At 51.2% G+C, this 20,670-nt stretch overlaps 2 protein-coding genes across 8 annotated transcripts in view; one reads left to right on the top strand and one right to left on the bottom strand.

Annotated features, from left to right (window-relative positions):
• Positions 1 to 20,670, bottom strand: part of SORL1 (sortilin related receptor 1) — a 46,408-nt gene that overhangs the window by 2,178 nt on the left and 23,560 nt on the right. The window contains exons 22-48 of one of the 3 annotated variants that reach the window (XM_042034420.1): positions 20,401 to 20,574; positions 20,130 to 20,243; positions 19,015 to 19,137; positions 18,543 to 18,662; positions 16,229 to 16,354; positions 15,919 to 16,026; positions 15,361 to 15,492; positions 14,963 to 15,094; positions 14,191 to 14,325; positions 13,741 to 13,896; positions 13,215 to 13,364; positions 12,706 to 12,834; positions 11,116 to 11,242; positions 10,412 to 10,581; positions 10,048 to 10,160; positions 9,638 to 9,742; positions 8,661 to 8,733; positions 7,464 to 7,546; positions 7,110 to 7,206; positions 6,338 to 6,522; positions 5,749 to 5,868; positions 5,505 to 5,669; positions 4,578 to 4,752; positions 4,039 to 4,145; positions 2,967 to 3,159; positions 2,643 to 2,855; positions 1,964 to 2,061 (exon numbers count right to left, since the gene is read on the bottom strand). In XM_042034420.1, the coding sequence (XP_041890354.1) occupies positions 1,994 to 2,061; positions 2,643 to 2,855; positions 2,967 to 3,159; positions 4,039 to 4,145; positions 4,578 to 4,752; positions 5,505 to 5,669; positions 5,749 to 5,868; positions 6,338 to 6,522; positions 7,110 to 7,206; positions 7,464 to 7,546; positions 8,661 to 8,733; positions 9,638 to 9,742; positions 10,048 to 10,160; positions 10,412 to 10,581; positions 11,116 to 11,242; positions 12,706 to 12,834; positions 13,215 to 13,364; positions 13,741 to 13,896; positions 14,191 to 14,325; positions 14,963 to 15,094; positions 15,361 to 15,492; positions 15,919 to 16,026; positions 16,229 to 16,354; positions 18,543 to 18,662; positions 19,015 to 19,137; positions 20,130 to 20,243; positions 20,401 to 20,574 (3,593 nt within the window). In that variant the 3' untranslated portion in view covers positions 1,964 to 1,993. Of the gene's footprint in view, positions 1 to 1,962; positions 2,062 to 2,642; positions 2,856 to 2,966; positions 3,160 to 4,038; positions 4,146 to 4,577; positions 4,753 to 5,504; positions 5,670 to 5,748; positions 5,869 to 6,337; positions 6,523 to 7,109; positions 7,207 to 7,463; positions 7,547 to 8,660; positions 8,734 to 9,637; positions 9,743 to 10,047; positions 10,161 to 10,411; positions 10,582 to 11,115; positions 11,243 to 12,705; positions 12,835 to 13,214; positions 13,365 to 13,740; positions 13,897 to 14,190; positions 14,326 to 14,962; positions 15,095 to 15,360; positions 15,493 to 15,918; positions 16,027 to 16,228; positions 16,355 to 18,542; positions 18,663 to 19,014; positions 19,138 to 20,129; positions 20,244 to 20,400; positions 20,575 to 20,670 lie in introns of those variants that run through there. The other 2 variants (XM_042034419.1, XM_042034421.1) reach the window with 2 other exon arrangements.
• Positions 1 to 20,670, top strand: part of LOC121667599 — a 95,015-nt gene that overhangs the window by 56,625 nt on the left and 17,720 nt on the right. The window lies entirely within an intron of this gene.

The following is a 20,670-nucleotide window of genomic DNA, read 5'->3' as shown; positions in this document are numbered from 1 at the left end:
ACTCCTAACCCTCAGCAGAAAGGCACCAGATTTTGGGATGCTACACTGCAATTTTCATTTACCTGTGCCAAAAATATGTACTTTATAAGGAAGGGGTTCAGTACTCTTTATCTCTGTTTTTAGACTTCCTCTCCTGCATAAAATCTTTTGATTTATGTTTTTGAGACTCGTTTAGCCTCTGGGTCAGAGTCTGGTCTCTCTGTGTAGCTGTAGCTCCAGGCAAACTGTGCTGTGTGCAATGGGTTGATTTACTCAAAATTTCAACTCCTGAGCAGCACCTGATGCACTGACAAGGTAAAATATTGCAACTCTGCAAGCTTGCTGCTACTTACAAAAATCTGATTCCAGTTTGGTCCCAGCTTTGGGAGGGGAAAAAAAAATCTGTGACCGGGAATGCTAACAGCAGTAATTGAAAATAGAGTCAGTATTTCTCTAGAGTATCAAACCATCCAGACTTCAACTTCTTTTTTATACAGTTTTCTATTGTGAAATTAAACGGATCAGTCGTGTATCAAAACATAGTTGGCCTCTCTCACTTCATCTGTAGGAAGACTGCAATTATAACTTAATGTACACTGCAAAAATACCTTTGTTTTTAACAAAAACAGTGTGACAAGACAGTGTGCTGTATTTCCTGGTGAGGAGTTTTGCATATATCGAGCACGGACAGGGGAGAGCCCTGAACATCCTCTCCTGTCGTGCTCCTGGGTTGGCAGGTAGTGGTGAGGTTCACATTTTTTGGTGAAATGCACATTTTGCTGTCACAAAATAAAAGCTCCAAACAGTGGCAAGCAGACATTTGCATTTGGCTCTGCAGCCAGTATTGTGTCTGCTGGGAACGTGAGATGAGAAAATAACACGTGTGTGTGTGTGTGTGTATATTTATATTATCTCTAAAACTGTAGGTAAAACTACAGCTGCTTTTAGGAAATTCCAATGAAGGAGCATCAAATCCCTGCTGTGGATCAAATTAATTTAAATTTTCAGTAATTATTGCTCTGTGTGAGTGTGGAAAATCTGTATTTGCACACACTGGAGGCTCCCCCTTCTGTCCCACCACTGTGCTGGCATCTGAGGGAAGCTCCACGGAGGAGGGGTATCCTAAATACCTGGGAAATGTGGTTTAAGGTGCAAGTGGCAGTTTTTTGTTTCAGTGATGTGGTGGTTGTAAGCTCCAGATTAATTAAGCCCCGTGTGATGGGCAGGGGCAGCAGCAGGAGGGGTTTGGGCAGCACATCTTGGTGTGGGGATGTTTTTTGCCTTCCTACAGCAGCAGGAAGCAAAACTCATCCCTAAAAAATGTGTCGTGGTACCTTAAGATTGCTCAAAGACTGGGTCTTGTATAAGGGAGAAAAAATATGTGAAAATGAGGGTTTTTATTATCATGGCAAGGACAATGATGGGGATGCCAAGATACGAGTGCCTTGCAGGATAAAGTGGCACATGTTCTACACAAGAATGTGTACAATGTCTGATGACTCTGGAAATCTGTTCTGCAGCAGATTTCCCAATAAATTAACACAACAAAAATACTTTCATATAAAACAAACTCCAAAGGATTTTTTTTTTTGTCCTAAAGTAAAAGCAAAACCTTCAGGGACTATATTACTTATCTCTCTCTACATATATAATCTCCTGAATTTTTTTCCTTTTTTAAATAAATTTATTCTTGTCTTAGAAAAATAAAACGAGTAGCCAATTTAGTCAACGGAAAATATCTCACAGACTTAAAAGCATGCCCAGCAAGCATAGCCTTGTAAGACTAAATTAATGTTAAATCAAAGCAATTTGTTACTCAACCAACCTAGTCTGCAATTCACAGTTGATTACTACAAAGTGTATTCTTAAAATTATTATTATTTTTTTCTTTTTTTTTTGGCCCATATAAAAATAACGTATTGCAACTCAAAGTGCATTTTTAAAATAAACAATCAACTATTTTTATCAAATAAAATATTTACACCATTCGGTTTTGTACAGTCAGAAATGCGCTTCAGGCGATGACCATGGGGACGTCATCTGAAAATCCAGTTATCATTGGGGCTTCGTCGTCCTCATCTCCTGGAAAACAAACCCAAAAAAGAGCTCTTAGGGGGCCCTCAACATTTATATTGCATTTTATATTTCTGGGGTTTATATTTCTGGTTTTGTATACATTTTGCATTCTGTTTTTAAGCCATTTGCATTGGAAGGAGGGGTTTCATGTGATAAAAACGTTTGGTTAGGAAAACATTCGGTCAGACCTGATGGTCCTAAAAGGTCTGTGCGACCTTAACTTTTCCATGGTTCTGTGCTTTGGACTCTTAGATCAAATCCATAGAGATTGTGATGGCAGAGTGGCCCAAACCATGATAAAAGAATTCATTCTCACCCTGATTTCACGTCCCCAGTGCATTTTTAAGTGATTTGCATTAGAAGGAGGGGTTTAAGTTTGCTAAAAAAGTTTGGTTGGGAAAACTTTTGCTGGTTGGACCTGATGGTCTGGAAGGTCTTTTCCAAATTTAACAACTCCATAATTCCCTGATTTGTACTCTTAGATCAAACCCATAGAGATTGTGATGCCAGAGCGGCCCAAACCACGATAAAAGAATTAATTCTTGCCCCCGATTTCACGTCCCCAAATGCCACCAGGGGCCACGCACCCAGATCATCCCCCGAGGAGAAGATGGCTGAGCCCAGGCGGGAGCTGTAGTGGCTGTTGGCGAAGGCAGTGAAGCTGTTCTGGAGCCTCCTGTGCCTCATGTACAGCACCACAAAGCCGATGCCCAGGGTCACCAGCAGCAGGAACAGCACTGGCACCACGATGGCAGCCACGTCCGTGGGGCGGCCGGATTTGGTGGCAGAGGAGTCTTCACCTGGTGAGGGAGGGACACAGGTGCTGCTTGTACCAACTGCACACCTCTAAAGAATTTATGAGGCTTCCCGGAGTGTTTTTAAGGAGGATGAGGGAAAAAATAGGGACTCACCCGTTCCCAGCTCGTCATAGAGAAGCGTGGCCGGCTCCCCACACATCTGCCCCCCGTACAGGCACCGGGCCTGCACAGTGAATGAGTAGTTGTGGCCTATCTTCAGGTTGGACACCTTGAAGAAGTTCTCCGTGGTGTTGCCCAGATAGGCTGTGATGTTCATCAGGCTGTCAAACATGTGAATCTCGTAGCCCTGAGGGAGACACAAGCCCCAAATCACTGGGCTGCGGAGGGTGGGTTTGCTCCCTCCAAAAGGGGTTTGAAACTTGGCTTTCCTCCTGGATCTGGCTTTGATGAACTCTGCTGGGCTGTCAGCTGGGAAGGAGAAATGTGGAGCCTCCTCCAGGACCCCCTGCTGCTGTGCACGGACCTTGACCAGTTCAGGGAGGAGAGATTTCTCTTCTCCCAAATGACAGGATGAGAGGACACAGCCTCAAGTTGTGCCAGGGGAGGCTCAGGTTGGACATCAGGAGGAATTGCTTCACTAAAAGGGTTGTTAAACATTGGAAGGGCTGCCCAGGGAGGTTTGAATCCCCATCCCTGGAGGTGTTCAAGAAACAATTGGATGTGGCACTCAGTGCTCTGAGGTGGGTGCTAAGGACAGAGCGGACCAGACTGACCAAACCAGAGTTGTTTAGGTTGGAAAAGATCTCCAGGACTGGGTCCCACCTGTGCCCGATCCCCACCTTGTCACCAGCCCAAGCACAGAGTCCAGGGGGGTGATGGCTTTTTTGGTGCAGTTTTCTACCTGCCCATGCTCTGACAGACATTTCACAAATTTTCTATCCAACTCTGAGTAATGACAATTCTCAGACTTCCTGGCACGGCAGGACAGCATCCTATTCCCAGTCCTTTCACACAAGGGACAATTGTCCTTTTCTAGGACAGTAATTATGTTCCTAAAAGGTGACTGATTGGATCTATCAGCTTCAGAGCCTGAGCCGTGACAAGAATTTTAGTGAGCTCTCTTAGAGGGCTCCCCAAGGACAGGATGGATTTCAGAGTGTGAAGGAGCCTTGCAGTGACTCTGCCCCGGGGTTTTCTGTAGGACAGGAGGCACAGCAAAACTTACCCGGCTTTCATTGAAATTACTTTCCTTCAACGCCAAACTCTTCCAGAAAAGCAGAATATGGTCATTTTCTGTGATGATTTTTAAGGCGTCCGGTGCAGACAGGGGGACTGCAAAGGAGAAAAAGTGGCAGTGGGTGAGGCTGTAGCACTGGTGGCACTTTTCTCTTACAGGAATGGAGTCACTTCTGAAACTTAGTGGGTTTTTTTAGGGATCAGCACAATACTCTGCTTGGAAAAGGGATGTGCTGGGGGAGAGGATGCTGTGGCGTGGAAACTGGGAGGAGTTTTTCAGTGGTAGGAACGTAATGGTACTCGGTGGTGTGTACACAGCCAAATGGGTGTTCTTCCATCTCCATTTATCAGGAGAAAAACACTGGATATCACTTGAGACGCTTCCTCTCCACTGCTGTTATTTGGGGGTGTAATCACCTCCCCTGGGAGGCCTCCCAAAACTGGGCTTTGGCCGTGGGAGAGGACCAAGAGCTGCAGAACCATTCCTCCAGCCTGCAGGCAGCACAGGATGGGCGGCGTGGCCCTTACCCGTGTTGATCTTCATGCTGGATTCCTTGCTCATGTTCCCCAGCTGGACAATCACGTGGTACTTCCCTCCTGGCTCCAGCTTCTTTATGGTGTACTCCACCGTGCTGTTCCGGCTCTTCACTTTGTAGATTTTATCTGTTTTCCTCACCAAATCTTTAACTGCCACAGCGTAGAGCTGGAGGGGGGAGGAAATGGATGGAAAAAATCTCACTTTCCTGCGGACTTTCAGCAAAACTGGGGGGGTAACATTTGCTTTAAACCAAGGCTGAGCTTTACAGAAAGCCTGGGAAGCAAAATTCCAAGCCTCTCTCTGGATCCCTGCCCAAAAATCTGCATTTACTGATACAGAAAATGCAGTTGGTGGAATAGATGAGGGCAGGAGGAAAACCTCAGGTTGTATTTCTCGGTGAATCACAAGGATGCAATGCGAACCCTGTCAGAGTTTCCAGCTCTGCTGGGAAGATTTATACCTCCAAACCTTTGCTGTTCAAGTCTCTGGACCAGAATGGGAGGGGAAAGCTTGCTGAGAAAATGACTGGCCTTCAATGGAGCGAGACCTGAGCGTACGCCAGTGTGGCAGAGAACAGAACCGGGCTTTGTTGGGGCGGGAGGCAGTGCCCCAGCCCAGCCTTACCCTCCTGGGCAAAGCCAAAGCCCAGAAAGGTGTTTTGGCACATGCCCAGGGCTGTTTTTAGACTTAATCAGCAACAGATATCCCAGACCTGGCTCTTTTTAAACATTACAGCCCTGAGGTAAGGGCCAGTAGGGAGGAAATGAAGATCTCGGAGCTGTCAGCACTTTGATGACGATTTTATGTGGAGCATAGATCAGATCTCAGGCTTTCTCCAGCGGAAGAAAGGCAAGGCTCTGTCTTTGAGCCAGCATTTTGCATGCACAGGGACAGGAGAAGGCTCTGTGGGGTGTTACCATGTCCTGGTCGGGCGAGTCGTAGGGCGATTCCCACTTGATGACGGCGAACGTCTTCCCGGTGTGCACGGAGTGGAGGTGCCGTGGCGGCAGCCGGTTGTCCGGGATCATCTTCACCACCACGTAGTCCGAGGGGGGGCCTTGGTAGGGAGACATCACCCGCACCTGGGAGGGAGGCACAGGGGTCAGGGCTGTGTCCTGGTGGAGCCACGGCAGGCAGAGGGACAGGAGGAAGGGAGCCCACCAGGAACAGGTACTGCTCGTCCCGCTGCACCAGCACCGTGATGTTGTGGGCGCTCGTGGTGCTGTTGTGGGGGCTCCTGTACAGCTCCAGGAAGGACGTGGCGTAGAAGATGCCGTAGACCTGAGGAGGGAGAGCGCAACAGGGATGGTGCAGGGTTTGGCACGGCCCAGAGCATCCACTGGCTGCCACTTTTTAGGGGCATAAAGCAAAGACCCTTTTCCTTCTGGACCCTTTTTCCTGCTTTTCCCTCTCTCTTGCCCAAGGTCAATCTGCCCACTTTCCTTTGAACTCCCAACCCAAAACCCTGAGTTCAGCTCAGGGTCCAGCAGTTGATTCAAAGGCTGCTGGAGCATTGTGCTGTCTGCATTTAAGCCACTTCTCACTGCATCAGTGGCTGAGCAAACGGACAAGGATCCTTTCTTTGCTTCTATTTAAAGGGCAGGAGGTTCTTTCCCTCATTCTCCCCCAAATTTTCAGGGCCTTGGAATTCAATCCAAACAAATAATCCTGATTTCAGGGTTTTCTGTGCTGCTCTGAGGCTCTGAGCTAGACCCCAGGGTGGCCAATGAGGGAAGGGCTGGTGCCTTACGACATTCCTGGGGCCGGTCCAGCTGCATTCCACCGCCGTCTGGTTGATGGCCTTGGCCTTGAGGCTTGGGGACGCAGGCCTTGTGCCACTGGTCACCACATGCACAAAAGACAGAGGGCTGTCACCCAGCTCCGTCTTAGCCCAAGCAGAAATTTCATAGGGGGTGTGTGCTGTCAAATTGGCCACTGAGCAAGAAGAGAAAGGGGCACTATTAGGTGAGGCAAAGCACGGCGAGAGCGGGGTGAGAGCACGAGGGAAGGGGCAGCAGCAGCAGCAAACAGACAGGAGCCTGCCTCTCCTGGGCTGTGCTTCCATTCCTTTGGAGTAATTTCCTTTCTACAGAAGCACCTGATACTCTGGCATCCAACCCAGCCCGTGCTTTCCTGGGCCCGAATGATTTCCCATATCCACACTGAGATTGTTCCAAACCAGAAATGGGGTTAACAGGGACGTGTGCTGTATGCAAGCCCAAGAAACGCTTGTTCTGTTCCTACTCCCTTTGGCAGATTAGAGATGGAACAACAAACAAAACCCCATGTGATGAGAAAGGACTAGTGCAGCTCTGGGGGTAAATCCCAAATCTGCTTGAAATCTCCAGGTCCTCAAAACAGAGGATTTGCTGCTTTGTCCTCTCCAGATTGAAACAGAATTGTTTAAAAAGAAACGACCAGTAGCAAAACAAAAAAAGAAATAAAATAATCCTATAACCTCCCATTAATCCTTCTGCTGGGTGTTGACCAAAGCAAAACTTCACATTTTGTGCAGAATTTACCTTTTTGGATGGACTTTTCTCCTTCTATGACCAGAGTCCTTTTTTCCTGCCTGTGGGTATCGAATGTCCAGTAGATGTTGACCACGTAGCCACTGACCTGTCAAGCCCAAGGACACACAACAGAGCCATCAGCTCAGCTGTGTTTGCACACAGGGAAACAGGGTTACTGTCAGACCCCTGACAGTCTTTGCATTGTATTTTCCATCCCAATTAAGAGCCCCGGGGCAGTTTGGGAGCAGTAAGAAATGATTTGGCATGAAATAACTGGTAATTGCAATGCTTCAGTGGGTGGCAGCTTCTCCCAGCCACTATTCACTATTCACCCAGCTCAGAGGTAAAGGGAAAAACTCTTACCTTGATATTCGTGGTCATTTTTAGGCTGAAACTTATGGAGTCCTCGCTGTAGCTCTCAATGTGGATGACAGGGGGAGGGATGACTGGGGGGAAAGAGAGAAAAGGCCTGTTAGTACAGCACAAAGAAATAAAAACAGTTCTTGGGAGGAGATAAAATACAGCTTTTTGTGGTAACACCCAGCTCCCAGAACAGGAAGCCCCAACCTTGTCTAAGATATGTTCCCCTCAGAGAAGACACTGATGTAATTTTTTAAGTGAACCACCTAAAAGCTGCTTTATCTGTGCCCTGCTCAGTGCAGGCTGGAACTGGAGGGGTCTGGGCAAAGGGATTTCCCTCTGAACTCAGCAGGATGAGCTCCTATCCCAGCTAACAGCTCCTGGCCTTCCGAGGAGCTGCTGAGGGAGGTCAGGAGCTGTCGGTGCCAAACACTCATGCAAAATCTGAAGTGGAAGTTATTTCTGTTCTTTTTACCTCTGCTTTTCTAACCATCAGGTAATTCACATTATCTGAATCCTGCACTTTGAGTAGCCTGGTGTTTCCTTTCCCTTCTTCCATCTAGCAAATTAGCAGACAATTTTGATGCAGGGACATAAGTTTGGATGAAAAACTTGGCATGAATACAAACGACTTCAAAAGGCTTTTCTTAAAAAAACCAAAACAGGTTGGGAAGGAAATGATTTACTGTGCAGTTTGAATTTATCTGCTGTCACTTTGATGTTGTGATAGTTCTTGGGAGCTGTGGTTGTTTTTTATGGTCTAGACCTAAAGGAGGAACCACAATAATTGTGACCTAAGAGGGAGAAGGATGAGCCAGCATCCTTTTAGGGTGAGAGTGATGGAGTTGGTAATTTCTTGTCCATCCTGTGGCCTACACAAGTCTGAGGGAACCTGTCTGCAGCCTGGGAGAGAGGGGACAGGCTCCTCGCCCACTTCCAGGGCAGCACATCCATCCTCTGAGCCACAGAGCTCAGAGGAGTCAGTGACCCCTCCAGATGCGCCACCAAACTCTGAGGCAGCTCAGGTTGACTGAAAAAGTCACTTTTTACAGGCCACTTTTAAGGGCAAAGCTGTTGAACAGTGTGAAAGGCTCAGCAGGGAGAATAAAGGACAGGGAGGTGGCTGTGGATGCTGATACTTCAGGCTGATACTCTGATTTTTGTTACCTTGTCTGAGTTGACCGAAACAGCAATATTTACCTTTGCCTTTGATGGTGGTTATGGATTTGGATTCACTCCAATTTCCCACCCCTCGACTGGTTACTGCAGCAACCTTTGGAAACGAGAGGGTGAGGGAATATGAGCAACACCGTACAGTGCAAACAGAGCGGGAGGTTAGAGCAAGGTTATGGACCTGGCAGGGCTCCTGGGAAAAGGACTTGGAAGCAAACAATAGCTTAATTACTCAGCAATAAAATGCTTAATGCAGAGCTAAAGCCGACTGCTTAAAGTCAATTAAAGGAATCTAAGAGGAGGGAGCTGCAGCTTCACTGCAGATAACTGCTCTCTTATGAGATCTTTGAGGAGTCCATCGAGATAAGGAGCTTGGGACTCCATGGGCCCTAAACCATGCCAGGGAAGTCCATGCAAGCACTGAATCTGCTTCCAAAGATTTATTTGGGAATGGATTATATTGGGAAGGAACGCCATGAGAGGACAGATCCAACCAGCTGTGGGAATAACACTGATGTGGAGCAGGGGCTTTAGCCCACCTCGCTGTGAACTTCCCCAAGAACTCGGGAGGCTGGACAATGGCAGAGCACACATTTCCCAGGGCTCGCTGTGCAGGCTTTCATTTCCTATTCTTATTACTTCTGTCTATAATTACCCAGCCTCTCCCCTGTGCAGACATTCCCCACAGGCAGATCTGCTCCTTTTCCCTCTGATACACCAAGGACCAAATTTATCTCTGGCCCACATCCAGTGCAATCCAGTGACATTGGAATGGGCAATTAGCAGGGAGGACTTTGTCATCCAGCCTGGCCTTCTGGGACAAAGGAGCAAGTCAAGGGCCTTGGAACTGTAGACATTGGCAGTGCAAATGCCAAGCCCCTGGTGTGGGTTGGCATAAAGGGCAGGGCTTTAACAAGATGGTTTTTTAGCAAGTTCTTGGCTGTGCAGGACTTGGGCCACTCAGTAATGAGAGCTCACTTAGAGAGAGCTTTGGAAACACTCACTCGGACTGTGTAGAGAGTGTTGACCTGCAGGTTCCTGATCTCCGTGTAGTTCTTGGTGGTTCTGAGGGATGACCACTCCTTGGATCCGCTGCTGCTGTATTCCACCTAGGAGCACCAAAACAAGGCGTGAGGGCTCAAAAATACCACAGGTCAGCAGGTGCCTCTGGGACAAAATATTGGCAGAAAGAAGCACGGCAGCTCAGAAAGGGAGAAATGAAGAACTCCAGGGCTGTGGAGCCCTGCAGCATTGCTTCTCCCAACTTGCCCAATGCTCCCAGCAGATTTCCTCCCCAAAATGTCCCACTCCAGGCCCACCCTCTCTGCAGCTGGCTGTGTGCTGGCAAGCCAGCCCGTGCTGCTGTCCCCACCCCACTGAGCTGGGCTCAGGCCCAACGGGCAGCGGCACTCACGATGAATTCCCGGATGAGGCCGTGGGCATTCACGGGGGGACTCCACCAGCCCATCACCACACCCTCAGCTTCTTTCTTCAGGGACAGCTGAAGGTTGAGGGGAGCATCTGGTACTAGAGAAACAGAGAATTATTAGTGAGAAAGAGAAATATTGGTGCCAGTCGCAGCGGTGTGCGCAGAACATGCGGGGAAAAGCACGCTGAAAAATCGGGACAAAAGGGGTGGATGGCCCTTTCTCCCCATCCAGCACAATTCCCAAGCTTATGGAAAGACCCTTTTTGCTCATAGCAGGGATATCTCTACTTTTTAGCCCAAAGCAGCAGCAATCTGCCAGGGCACTGCTGGGAGTAGCAGCTCTGCTTACATCCTTCGGGCGCCCGCAGCGTGATGAAGTCGTTGGTGTTGTAGACCCGGCTCAGACACTGCACCTGCACTTTCACCTGGTAGGTGCAGTCGGGCTTGAGGACTTTCAAAACGCTGTTGGTCTTGTTGCTGTGGGTCTCCAAGATCTTCCAGATGCTCTCACCGACCATCCTGCGCGAGAGAGCCACACCCCTCCCGTCAGGATGGGCTTTTGTAGCACAGAACACACAGATTGTGCCAGAAAAATGGAACCATTTTAAAAGGTTGCTGCTCGTTTTTCTTTTTGGTAAAGCCACACCACCAATCTTGAAAAGATGCTGTTGGAAAGCCTGAATTAACCATGGCTTGGTGACTTATAAGCCCCTGAGCTTTATACAACTGCTGTGCTCAAATTTGTTATCTTTGTTCTGGCTGTTAATGGTCCCACAAAGACGAGGCCCAAGTGGAGAAAAAAAAAGACTTTAACAACTTTACTGTTTGAGTAAATAATCAGGGAGAAAACCAACACAGTTTGTCACAAATGCCCTCTTGGTACACCTGTGTCTCTTTTGCTACCAAATATGAGATTTTCTGAGCAGAACTTGATTAAGGAGCTCTGAGTGTTTCAGGCCTGATTCTGTGCAGTTCTCTGCAGTAAATACAGGCACACCTGTGCTCACGCTTGCCCTCTTTACCTGCTACAACAGCAGGTGAGGGATGGTGTACCTGTAGTAGATGTTGTAGACACAGGAGGTTGAGGACATCCTTTTTGGCCGAGCCCACGTCAGGGTGACATCACCAGAGAAATCAGCCGTCCACTGGAGGTTCTGGACTTTGTACACGATTGTGTCATCTGAGCAGGCAATGGGAAAAGTTAATTTACTGCAGGGAAACAAACCCTGTGCCCAGGAGAGAAACAGCAGTTCTGGTTGTAACACGAACAACAGGGGAGGTAGGAACAGCACTGGCTGAAAGAGTGTCTGCACCATTTAAATGAGATGTTTAATTTATCACTGGAGAAGACTGCGCTCACAGAGGGCAGTTCAGAGCAGGAATTTACCCCTGGTGCTCTTAGTTCCACTCAAAATGTCTTTATGCTGCGTCAGGCAAGCATCTCCTTTCCCCTGAGGAAAGATAAAGTGTGGCTGTTGATGAAATACTGGGAGTTTTGGAAGTGTGTGTGTGTACGAACTGCTCGGTGTCACCCTTCTCCTGGGTGTGATCAGTCCGTGCTGTCCCTGTCACCCTCCAGGGCCATTCTTTGCGTGTTTTTCCTTATCTCATCTCGTGTTCAGCAGCAGGACCCAAGCAAAGGCTGGCAGTTCAAGTCTGGGGCTCGCCTTGACGCGAGCTCTGAGGCTGAATCACTGCCTGACCTTCACAGAGGCTCTTAGGGGATAAAAGCACCATGGAAGCCAGCCCTGGCAGTGCTGGGGACAGGAGGTGCTGATCTGGAATGCCCCAAATCCGTGCCCTGCTCCCACCAGGCCATTCCCACCTCTCTCTCTCTCCACATGTTGGAGCCCAAATCCCAGTGTTGTGGCTCGGCTCTGCTGGGGTGCTCAGCTTTGGTGCTGAACAGAAACCGAGCAGAGCAGAGGCAAACTGCTGCTGCTGTGTTTTCCCTGAACAGCTGGAATTCAACCCAGCAGGCACGTGGGTCCATGGACAGGCAGGGCAAGACAATTTTTCCAAGGGAAAAGAGATGGTTTTCCCTTGGCGTAGCAGCTGAGCCGTGCATCTCAGCAATGCCTTCCCCCTCCCCTGAACCTGCTGCCCTCTCCCAATCAATATTTAATTAAAGAACTAAACCTGATTGATGCTCGGCCCCCCCAGCAGTTCAGTGGGGGAGCAGCTGAAGCTCATGGGTGGCCGGAGGCAGCGATCGATCGCTGTTACAGCCCAGGGCAGGCTCTGTCCCGCTGCCCCCACAGGGCCACCAAGGGCCAGCGTGGCACAACCAGGGATGGCAGCAGGGCACGTGCCACATCCCCAGGGTCACCTTGCAAAGGAGGGCAGAGCAGGAGACTCTTGCTTCACCTGTGGGCCATGTAAAATAGACACCTTTGCTCCTATACGTCCGAAAATGATTTTTTTTTTTTTCTGTGTCTGAGGTGCTGTCTTCTGAGGAAGACAAATTGTCAATGTAGAAGCTGCTGGGAAGTTTGTGATAAATGCGTGAGGAGGTAGCTTGGACAACTGAACAGAGGCAGATAAATCAGGGATGTTGGGAGGGAAAGGTCACAAATCCAGGAGAGCTCCTCCGTGTGCTGCCAGGGAGCAGGGAGTGAGGGATGGGAGAGGGCTGCTGCTTACCTGTGCAGTTCCTCTCATCACTGCTGTCTGAGCAGTCCAGATATCCATCACAGCGCTCTGTCAGCATGAGGCAGGCCTCCCCATCCTCACATCTGAAACCACTGGGGCATGACAGGCTGCTCTGAGTAGCTGAAAAAGGCAGAACAGTTCAGGGCTTGAGGCAGGGAAGTTCCCTCAGCAGCACTGGAATGTTTGCAGGTGGCTGCGTGTCAGGGATGGAGCTCAGGCTGACGTGTCAGATATTGGGGTGTCTCCTTCTGGCTGTATCTTCAGAAGAACCTGGTGCTTATCCCAGGAAAAGCAACAATTGGACCTCTAATGGGAATAGCACCACTTGGGCTTTTTGTTCTTTTTTTTTTTCTGTAAAGGATTTCTGGTTTCTGTAAAGGATTTTTTTTCCTGCAAGGATTTCACCAGCAATCAAAGCCTCCTCAGAGGCTTCCCCGCCCTCACAAGGAACCTCCCAAGGGAAGGATCCAGGTGGGACCCAGTCCCTTGCCCACACTTACGGCAGTTCCTCTCATCCGTGCCGTCCTGGCAGTCCCTCACTCCGTCACACCGCTTCCAGTTGGGAATGCACTTGCGCAGCTGCTGGCACTCGAACTCGAAGCGGCTGCAGCGCTCCGGCAGCGCTGGGGACGTGGCTGTCACGTTGGGTCCTGCACACAGAGAGGGAGGAAAGCACCGGAGGCACGGCCGGGCTGGCACCGGCAGCAGCGGGGACCGAGCGCGGTGCCCGGGTCCCGACTCCACTAGATGGCAATCTCCTTCCATCCAGCAGGTGGAGAGGATGACGCCTCAGCCATCCTCTCTCCTGACTGCAGAGGGCTGGGAAAGCTTCTGCTTTGCAGGGAATGTCCTGCCCACGCCGCTGGAGCAGTGTCCCAGTTGGTGGCAGGACGGTGACCCCAGGGCCGGAGGACATTTTACACCATGCGTAAATTAACCCCGCAACCTGGCAAGGCTCTGAAAGGCCAGAATGCCTTGCAGATGTGATGTGGGAAAAGGGAAGGGGTGAGGGAGGGGGAAGCTTACTGGAGGTGGGACAGGCCTCCTCGTCAGAGCCATCCGTGCAGTCCTTGTAGCCGTCACACACCCAGCTGTTCATGATGCAGGCGCCGCTGTTGCAGCGGAAATGGTTGGGAAGGCACGTCGGTGGGATCAGCGTGGTAATGGGATGAACTGGAGACCCTAAAAATACACCAGGGAGAGCTGACCTGAGGGCCCTGCTCCTGTGTAAGCTCTGCCTGCTCCCTGCTGACCCAGAGGGAAGTGGGGAGCAGGTGAGGCATCACAAGCCCGGTGCTTTCATCTGCATTGTGTCTGTAATCAGGGTACCCAGAAATACAGGGTAAAAACATGCATGAGAGTGCCCACTTATGGGGCATTTTTGGAGCCACAGGGGCTGTGGGAAGGCAGAGTGATCCTTCAGCATGTCCTGGTCCCCATCATGTCCGTGTCTCAGCCTCAGCACTGCGTCCTTACCCTCACAGTCCTTCTCATCAGACCAGTCCCCACAGTCGTTCTCCTCGTCGCACTTCCACCGGTTGGGGATGCAGTGCCCATTGCCACACTGGAACTGGTAGTACCGGGAGCAGTTTGGGGCTTCTGTTGGGTTTTCTGGCAGGGAGAGGAGAGTCCCATGAGCCACAGGGTCACCTCAGCAGCCCTCAGCACAGCTGAGAGGTGAGAGCATCGCCCTGAGCAGCACAAGCACATTCCTTTCTCTTCATCCCCAGCATTCCCATTCCTCCCAGTCCTCACTCTGTTGCCACCACTGCTTTGTCTGTGTCCTTCGTGGCCAGACACCACCCCTGATCTCAAAATCAGAGCAGAATTCACCAGAGCATGGCAGAAATAGAGGAGCAAACCCTGCAACTCCGAAATGAGGCTGCAGCTGCCTCGCCTGGCTGGGTACAGCTCCTACAGCCACCCAGGGAACAGTGGTAAATATTGGGTTTGGCTGAAAACTGCCTGTCTGCTCAGGGCTGGGAGTCTGTGCAGTAAACATGGTCACAGAAGAGTCAGTCAAGCACAAGATGTGCCAGGTTTTCAGCGTGCTTCACTTTACCTGCCTGCAGTACGAGGGAAATGACACTGATGTCCAGGTAGGACACGCTGTGATGTGCCCAGAGAAAGCTGCACTCACACACATAATGCACACAAGTGAAAACGTGAGGGAGACAGGACTCCATGCTCCTGAAATCCAAAGGAAGCTGGAGCTGCAGTGGCAAGAGGCGCTGGGGGTGCTGCTCACCACAGTTTGCTTCGTCGGAGTAGTCGCCGCAGTCATCCATCCCGTCACACTTCCACACCAGGCTGATGCACACCCCATTCTGGCACTGGAAGCTGAACTGGTCACAGGTCCGGTGGAACTCGGGGTCCTGGGCTGCAGGGAGAGGTTTGGTGTAAAGATTAAGGGCCATGGAGAGGTTTGGTGTAAAGATCAAGGGCTTCAGGAAAGCTTGAGCAGGAAGGAGCACACTCGGGGCAATCTCAGATTTCTGAGCAGAGCATCGCGGTCTAGAGCCACCCCTTAGGAGAGCTGGCAGCTCTCTGGTAGTGGAACACATGATATTATTGGTTCTCTCCACGCCTCTGGTTTCATTCTGTGCCCACCCATCCCTCAGCAGAGGTGCCCAGGGTGACACTTACAGCACCCAGCGTAGTTGGCATCTTCGTCCGAGCCGTCTCGGCACTGGATGATGCCGTCGCACACCATGGAGTGGAACAAGCACTGCTGCCGGTTCTTGCACACGAAATCCATGTAGCGGGTGCACAGGGGCTCTGCAGGGGTGGGGAGGACAGGGGGTGGCACCTCTGCTGTCCTTGCACACAGCAGCGTCAGCCCCTGGGATCTGCGCACGCCTGAGCGCAGCGGGCGGATTTTAGGGACTTAGGGAAAGTTCCCAAGACAAATGGTTTGATCTGTGTCCCTGCACAGGCTGCCCCCCCCCCCCCAAATAACCCCTCAGGGTGGGCACAGGCACAGGAAGGGTTTGGTCAGGTCCCTGGCAATGTCCTCCCAGTCTGTCTCAGTCTGTGCCTTTTGCTGACCCGCCAATTTCACAGGGGGCTTGTGACTACTGCACACTAAGGCTTTCCCATTATCTCCCAGGGCTTTACTCCCAGTGGGACAGGCTTGGGCAGACCAGAAATGCTGTCAGCCCTCGCTTCTGGGCCCCAGCAGCTCCCCCTGGCCCCGGTACCCACCACAGTGCTGCTCATCCGAGGCGTCGGAGCAGTCGTTGATGCCGTCACAGTGTTTGCTGGTTGGGATGCAGGTGCCATTGGGGCACTGGAAGCCATTGCACTTCTTCTCTGAAATCCAGAATTGGGTGGATGTTGTGTGGTTTTCAGGGTTTTGTTAATTAGCTACAAAAAGCCATGGTTGCCTTTGCGCTGTGCCGGCTTTTGGAGGGGTGGGGGCTGTGCCATGAATTTGTAGCTGCTTTAGCTCAGTGGGTGTGCAGAAATCCCTCCCACCCGTGGCAGAGTCCTCCCCACACACAGGACACGTTACCACAGTTGGCAGGGTCCTCATCAGAGCCGTCCTGGCAGTCGGCGTCGCCGTCGCAGGCCCAGCGCTGCGGGATGCAGTGGCCGTTGTGGCACTGGAAGCTGGAGGCCTCACAGGTGTGATAAACTGCTGAAACCAGAGCAGGGGGACACCTGAGTGTGGGGTGTCAGCATGGCCCTGCTGAGCTGAAAGTGAGTCAGGCCACACCACCACACCCTGCTCCTTCCCCTGCACCAGGATCTCCCACCACAGCGGGTCCCAGCACGAGCAACACCCCATGGACCCCATGGTCTTTCCCTCTCCATGCCAGTCTTGCTCACGAGCCTGCTGTGCCTCGGGGATGGCTTTCGGAGGGCAGAGATCTCCCAAAGCTCTCCCCAAAGTCAGCAGCCTGTCTCCCTTTGATCTCAGTCCTTGGGGTGTGTGTGCAAAGGTGGCAGCGGCGGCATCGTGCCAGAGATGGTGAGAAGTGTCACAGAGATCAAGCAAGGCTTGGCGGAGCTGCAGGGTCCCCCGTGCAGGGCAGGACAGAGACAGAGAGAGCTTTTAATTAAGGCAAACAAGGCTCTTCCATGTTGCCAAAGCAAACAAGAAATACAATTCTCCCTGGGGGTTTTCCTTAGGCTCCTGTCAGGGAAATATCTGCCTGTGGGGTATCTGGGTTGCAGCCTGGTTTGTGCTGTCACTTTAGAGACAAATCCTGCTCCTCAAGCAGGGGAGCGTTCAGAATTATTGGGAAAAGCAATGTTCAACTTAATTAAATGGCATGATCCTGAGTTTTAGGTCGGAGAGTGACATGCACTCGCAGATATTTCGAAACAGTACAATCTGGTGGCAGTAATATTCTATTAGGTATTCAGCGTGAAATGTAATTATTTTAGATAAGAGCAATAATTGCAGCCTGGTGAAGTCAGACGGAATGTTCCTCAAATAACTGTGATCCTCTTAGATAATTCCAACTTCAGGCTTTACAAACCCGACACGCTTTTTGCAGTAGGTTCCTTTCCTGTGGTAATTCTCTCTGGAGAAACTCATATGGGAGATAAGTGATACCAATATAAATTAAACCTTCTTAGAAAGCCACGCTCATGGAATACTAATGACCAGGATCCACCAGGCTACAGCCCTGGGTGCTCCAGGCACAGCAAATGCCACAGGGGTGAGCAAAGAGGAGCTCAGGGACCTGAGAGCGATCTCCTAAATCCCCGTGCCAGAGCCCCAGGACAGCAGCTGGTGCTGCTCTCTGTCCCAAAGGCTCCAGACTGCCAGAGCCAAGCTGCTGCCAGCATTCCCAGGGGCTGTCCTGGTCCCTACAGGCTCCCCATGGATCTCTGCCCACACCGTGGAAAACACTGCTTTTATTTTGAAATATCCCACATATGGCTTGAAAAATACAACCTTGTGTCTTTCACGGATGGGCTGATGCTCTGCCTACTCTGAGAAGTCTCTTCTCTTGCAAGTATTTAGGTTTTGGGCTTGGTCGATATTTTTGCTTGATTATTTTTAGTGGAAAAGACCAATACGCTGCTATCTGTTGGCTTTTCTAAAGAGAAAAAGGCTCTGTGTGGGTGTTAACCTCAGGAGGCTGCTGAGGAGCATCGCTGTGGTGGTGAGGAGGGCTGAGTGTTGTGGCTTTCAGCTCCAAACACACACTGGGGCTCACAGGCCTTGCTGCACAGGAGGCACAGAGCAGGAACAAGGTTATTTCTGCCAGCCAGGCTGCTTTAATATGAGTTGTAAGAAAGGCAAGAGTGGGTCTTCCATGTGGGACTCCCTGCTTAGGACACCCTCTTCAGGTTTTTGAGCCCACAGAGCAATGAGGCTGCCAGAAGAGGACTAAAATTGCCAAACTAAACTTCCCAAACTAAATCTGCCTCTTCTTGAGAGCAATTACTTGTGGAGAAGCTGCAAAGAACGTGTCTGTTTCCTGCACCAAACGAATGGCAAGGACACAGAGTGAAAGCTGTGAAATGCTGTCAGTGCCCTGCAACACGGGAGCCCTTTTTGCCAGGAGAGTCCTTTGGCTGCTCAGCAGCCACAGAACCACTTCCCATTCCACAGAGCTTTGCCTGTGGGTGCAGTCTTGCAGGTAAAAAGCAAAACTGGATCACTGTGTGAGCATCTCAGAGCTGTCAGCAAATTGCCAGCGAGCCCTAAGGCACTGGGGGGAAGAAACCCTTGGGTTTGGAGCATCACATCACCCCAAGGTGCTCTAACAAGCCAGGAAACTGAGGCACAAGATGCTGGCCAGTGTCTGCCAGGCCGGAGGTAAAAAGTGGCTGCAGCAGGAGGTTCTTGGTCACACCCCAGCACTCACCAGTGCAGTTCGCTTCGTCTGACCAGTCCCTGCAGTCGTTGTCCCCGTCACACATCCAGGACAGACGGATGCACATCCCTGAGCTGCAGCTGAACTCATCGTTCCTGCACTGGTGAGCCTCTGCAAACAAAATATCGGGCTTCAGGCTGTGGGAATACCCAAGGAGCAGAGCAGGAAAGCTGGATAATGATGGCATGGAAGCCTCCCAGATGGAACAGGGCGAGGGGAAGAACCAGCGCACGGCCTCGCTCTCTTCTCCTGTCCCTCATTTCCCAGTACGCCATGGTCCTGTCCCTAATTCCCAAATACCCTGTAAATGCTGGTCCTGTCCCCACTTCCCAGTCCCCAGTCAGTGAGGAGGAGGCAGCCTGGATAAACAGGAGGATCTTGCCCTACGCCACCTCTGAGCAGCACCCAGAGGAGCAGCAGCTCTGAGCAGCACAGGGGAGCAGGTCTGAGTGGGGGCACTCACCACAGTGACTTTCGTCGCTGTTGTCCCCACAGTCGTCCTCCAGGTCACATTTGTAGGACAGAGGGATGCAGGTCCCCGAGCCCTGGCAGCGGAACTGGGTCTCGGTGTCACACACGGTGGTGGCTGATGGAGAGAGGAGGAGGAGGAGGTGGTGGTGGTAGAAGATGGGTTCTGTTGCCTGAGGGTGTGTACTGAGTGCAGGGAGGTGGAGGGACAGGGACAGACTCCTGCCAGTGCAAGCTGAATTACTGCTCTTGTATTTTAATGCCATTTTTAGGCACTCCGTGTAAAGCAGAGCAGACAGGGGTCAGTTTTCTGTCTGGGGATCGGGAATGAAGCCCCTGATGTCCACTTCCAAGGCAGGGAGCAAGAAGCCAAGGTTGTAGAGCCATCTACTCCCCACAAAGGTGATTGAAACCTCAGGTGGTGGGATGGGACAGGGCAGCCAAAACAGGGGAGAAGCTGGGCATGAGTGCTGCTATCCAAGGCAGGAGCTCTGTGCCAAGCTGGTGACATCTCTCTGAGGAATGGGTACCCACAGATGCCTTCCCACACCTGGAGTCAGACAGCGAACTCAAACTTGGACTCTGGTACAAAATGGGCATAAACAGCCTCTCTCCTGGTCCTCCAGGGATTCCTAACTTCAAATCCAGTCCTTTTTCCACAGTGCACTAATCCAAACCCTTCCAAGGCTGTGGAACATCTGCCCCTCCTGCACGCATTGGCTGTCCCCAACTTTGCACAAAAAGGTGACCTCCATCTTTAATGTGTGAACTTGATTTATTATCTCAACAAGAGGCCCATGTCAGCACTATCTGCTCTCTTTTCCTCATTGGCTGTGCCCTCAATTAGCTTCAGAAGACAATTAGTGCAAGAGACAGTTGGCATCAGTCTCACCAAACTTTAGACACTGATGCCTCATCTGGTTAAGGGGATTGGGACAAAACTCATCCAGTTTGCTTTGGGAATCTACCAAAGGAGCTGAGTTCCACCCCCAGAGCGCCTCTTGCTCTCCCTGACTGTGAAAGGAGTGTGGACCATCAGCTCGGGTGAGATGCCACCCCAGCAGACACCTGAATGTGGCCAGGCCAGTGCCACCAAGGCAGGACACTCACGGCAGTTCTTCTCGTCGCTCATGTCCCCGCAGTCGTTGTCGTTGTCACACTGCCAGATGCTGTTGATGCAGTTCCCATTGGAGCACCTGTACTGGTTGGGCAGGCACGTGTTCTCTGGGGCAGGAGGGACAACAGAAACGAGCTGGCATGAGGCTGTGCTTCCAGAAATGAGCCACTCTCCTCCCCGACAGAGGACAGATCCCACCGGCCTCTTGTGACGGCAGAAACCACCTCAGCCCTGGGCAGCAGCAAGAGCCAAGCAGGGCTTTACCTTCCTTTATGCACGTGTTGTTCTTCATGGCGTAGCCGTGGGGACAGTCACACCTGAGCTCCCCGCTGGGCAGCACCGTGCTGGCCACCCCCTCGGGGCACTTGCAGCTGTGGCCGTTGTTGGACCTGGGCAGGCAGAGCAGGCTGCAGGGCTTGGTGATGCAGGCGTTCTGCCCTGGAGCAGGGCAGGGAGGAAGGGGACAACGTCAGGGCAGAGGCACAGAAATCCCAGTGTCACCAGCCAGCCCAGGACAGAGGCACGGGAATCCCA

This window comes from Corvus kubaryi, unplaced genomic scaffold, assembly GCF_017639235.1.
Source record: "Corvus kubaryi isolate FWS band 111438036 unplaced genomic scaffold, C.kubaryi_AGA036_p1.0 37367, whole genome shotgun sequence".
Classification (NCBI taxonomy): Eukaryota; Metazoa; Chordata; class Aves; order Passeriformes; family Corvidae; genus Corvus; species Corvus kubaryi.
This window is presented reverse-complemented; position numbering and strand designations above follow the sequence as displayed.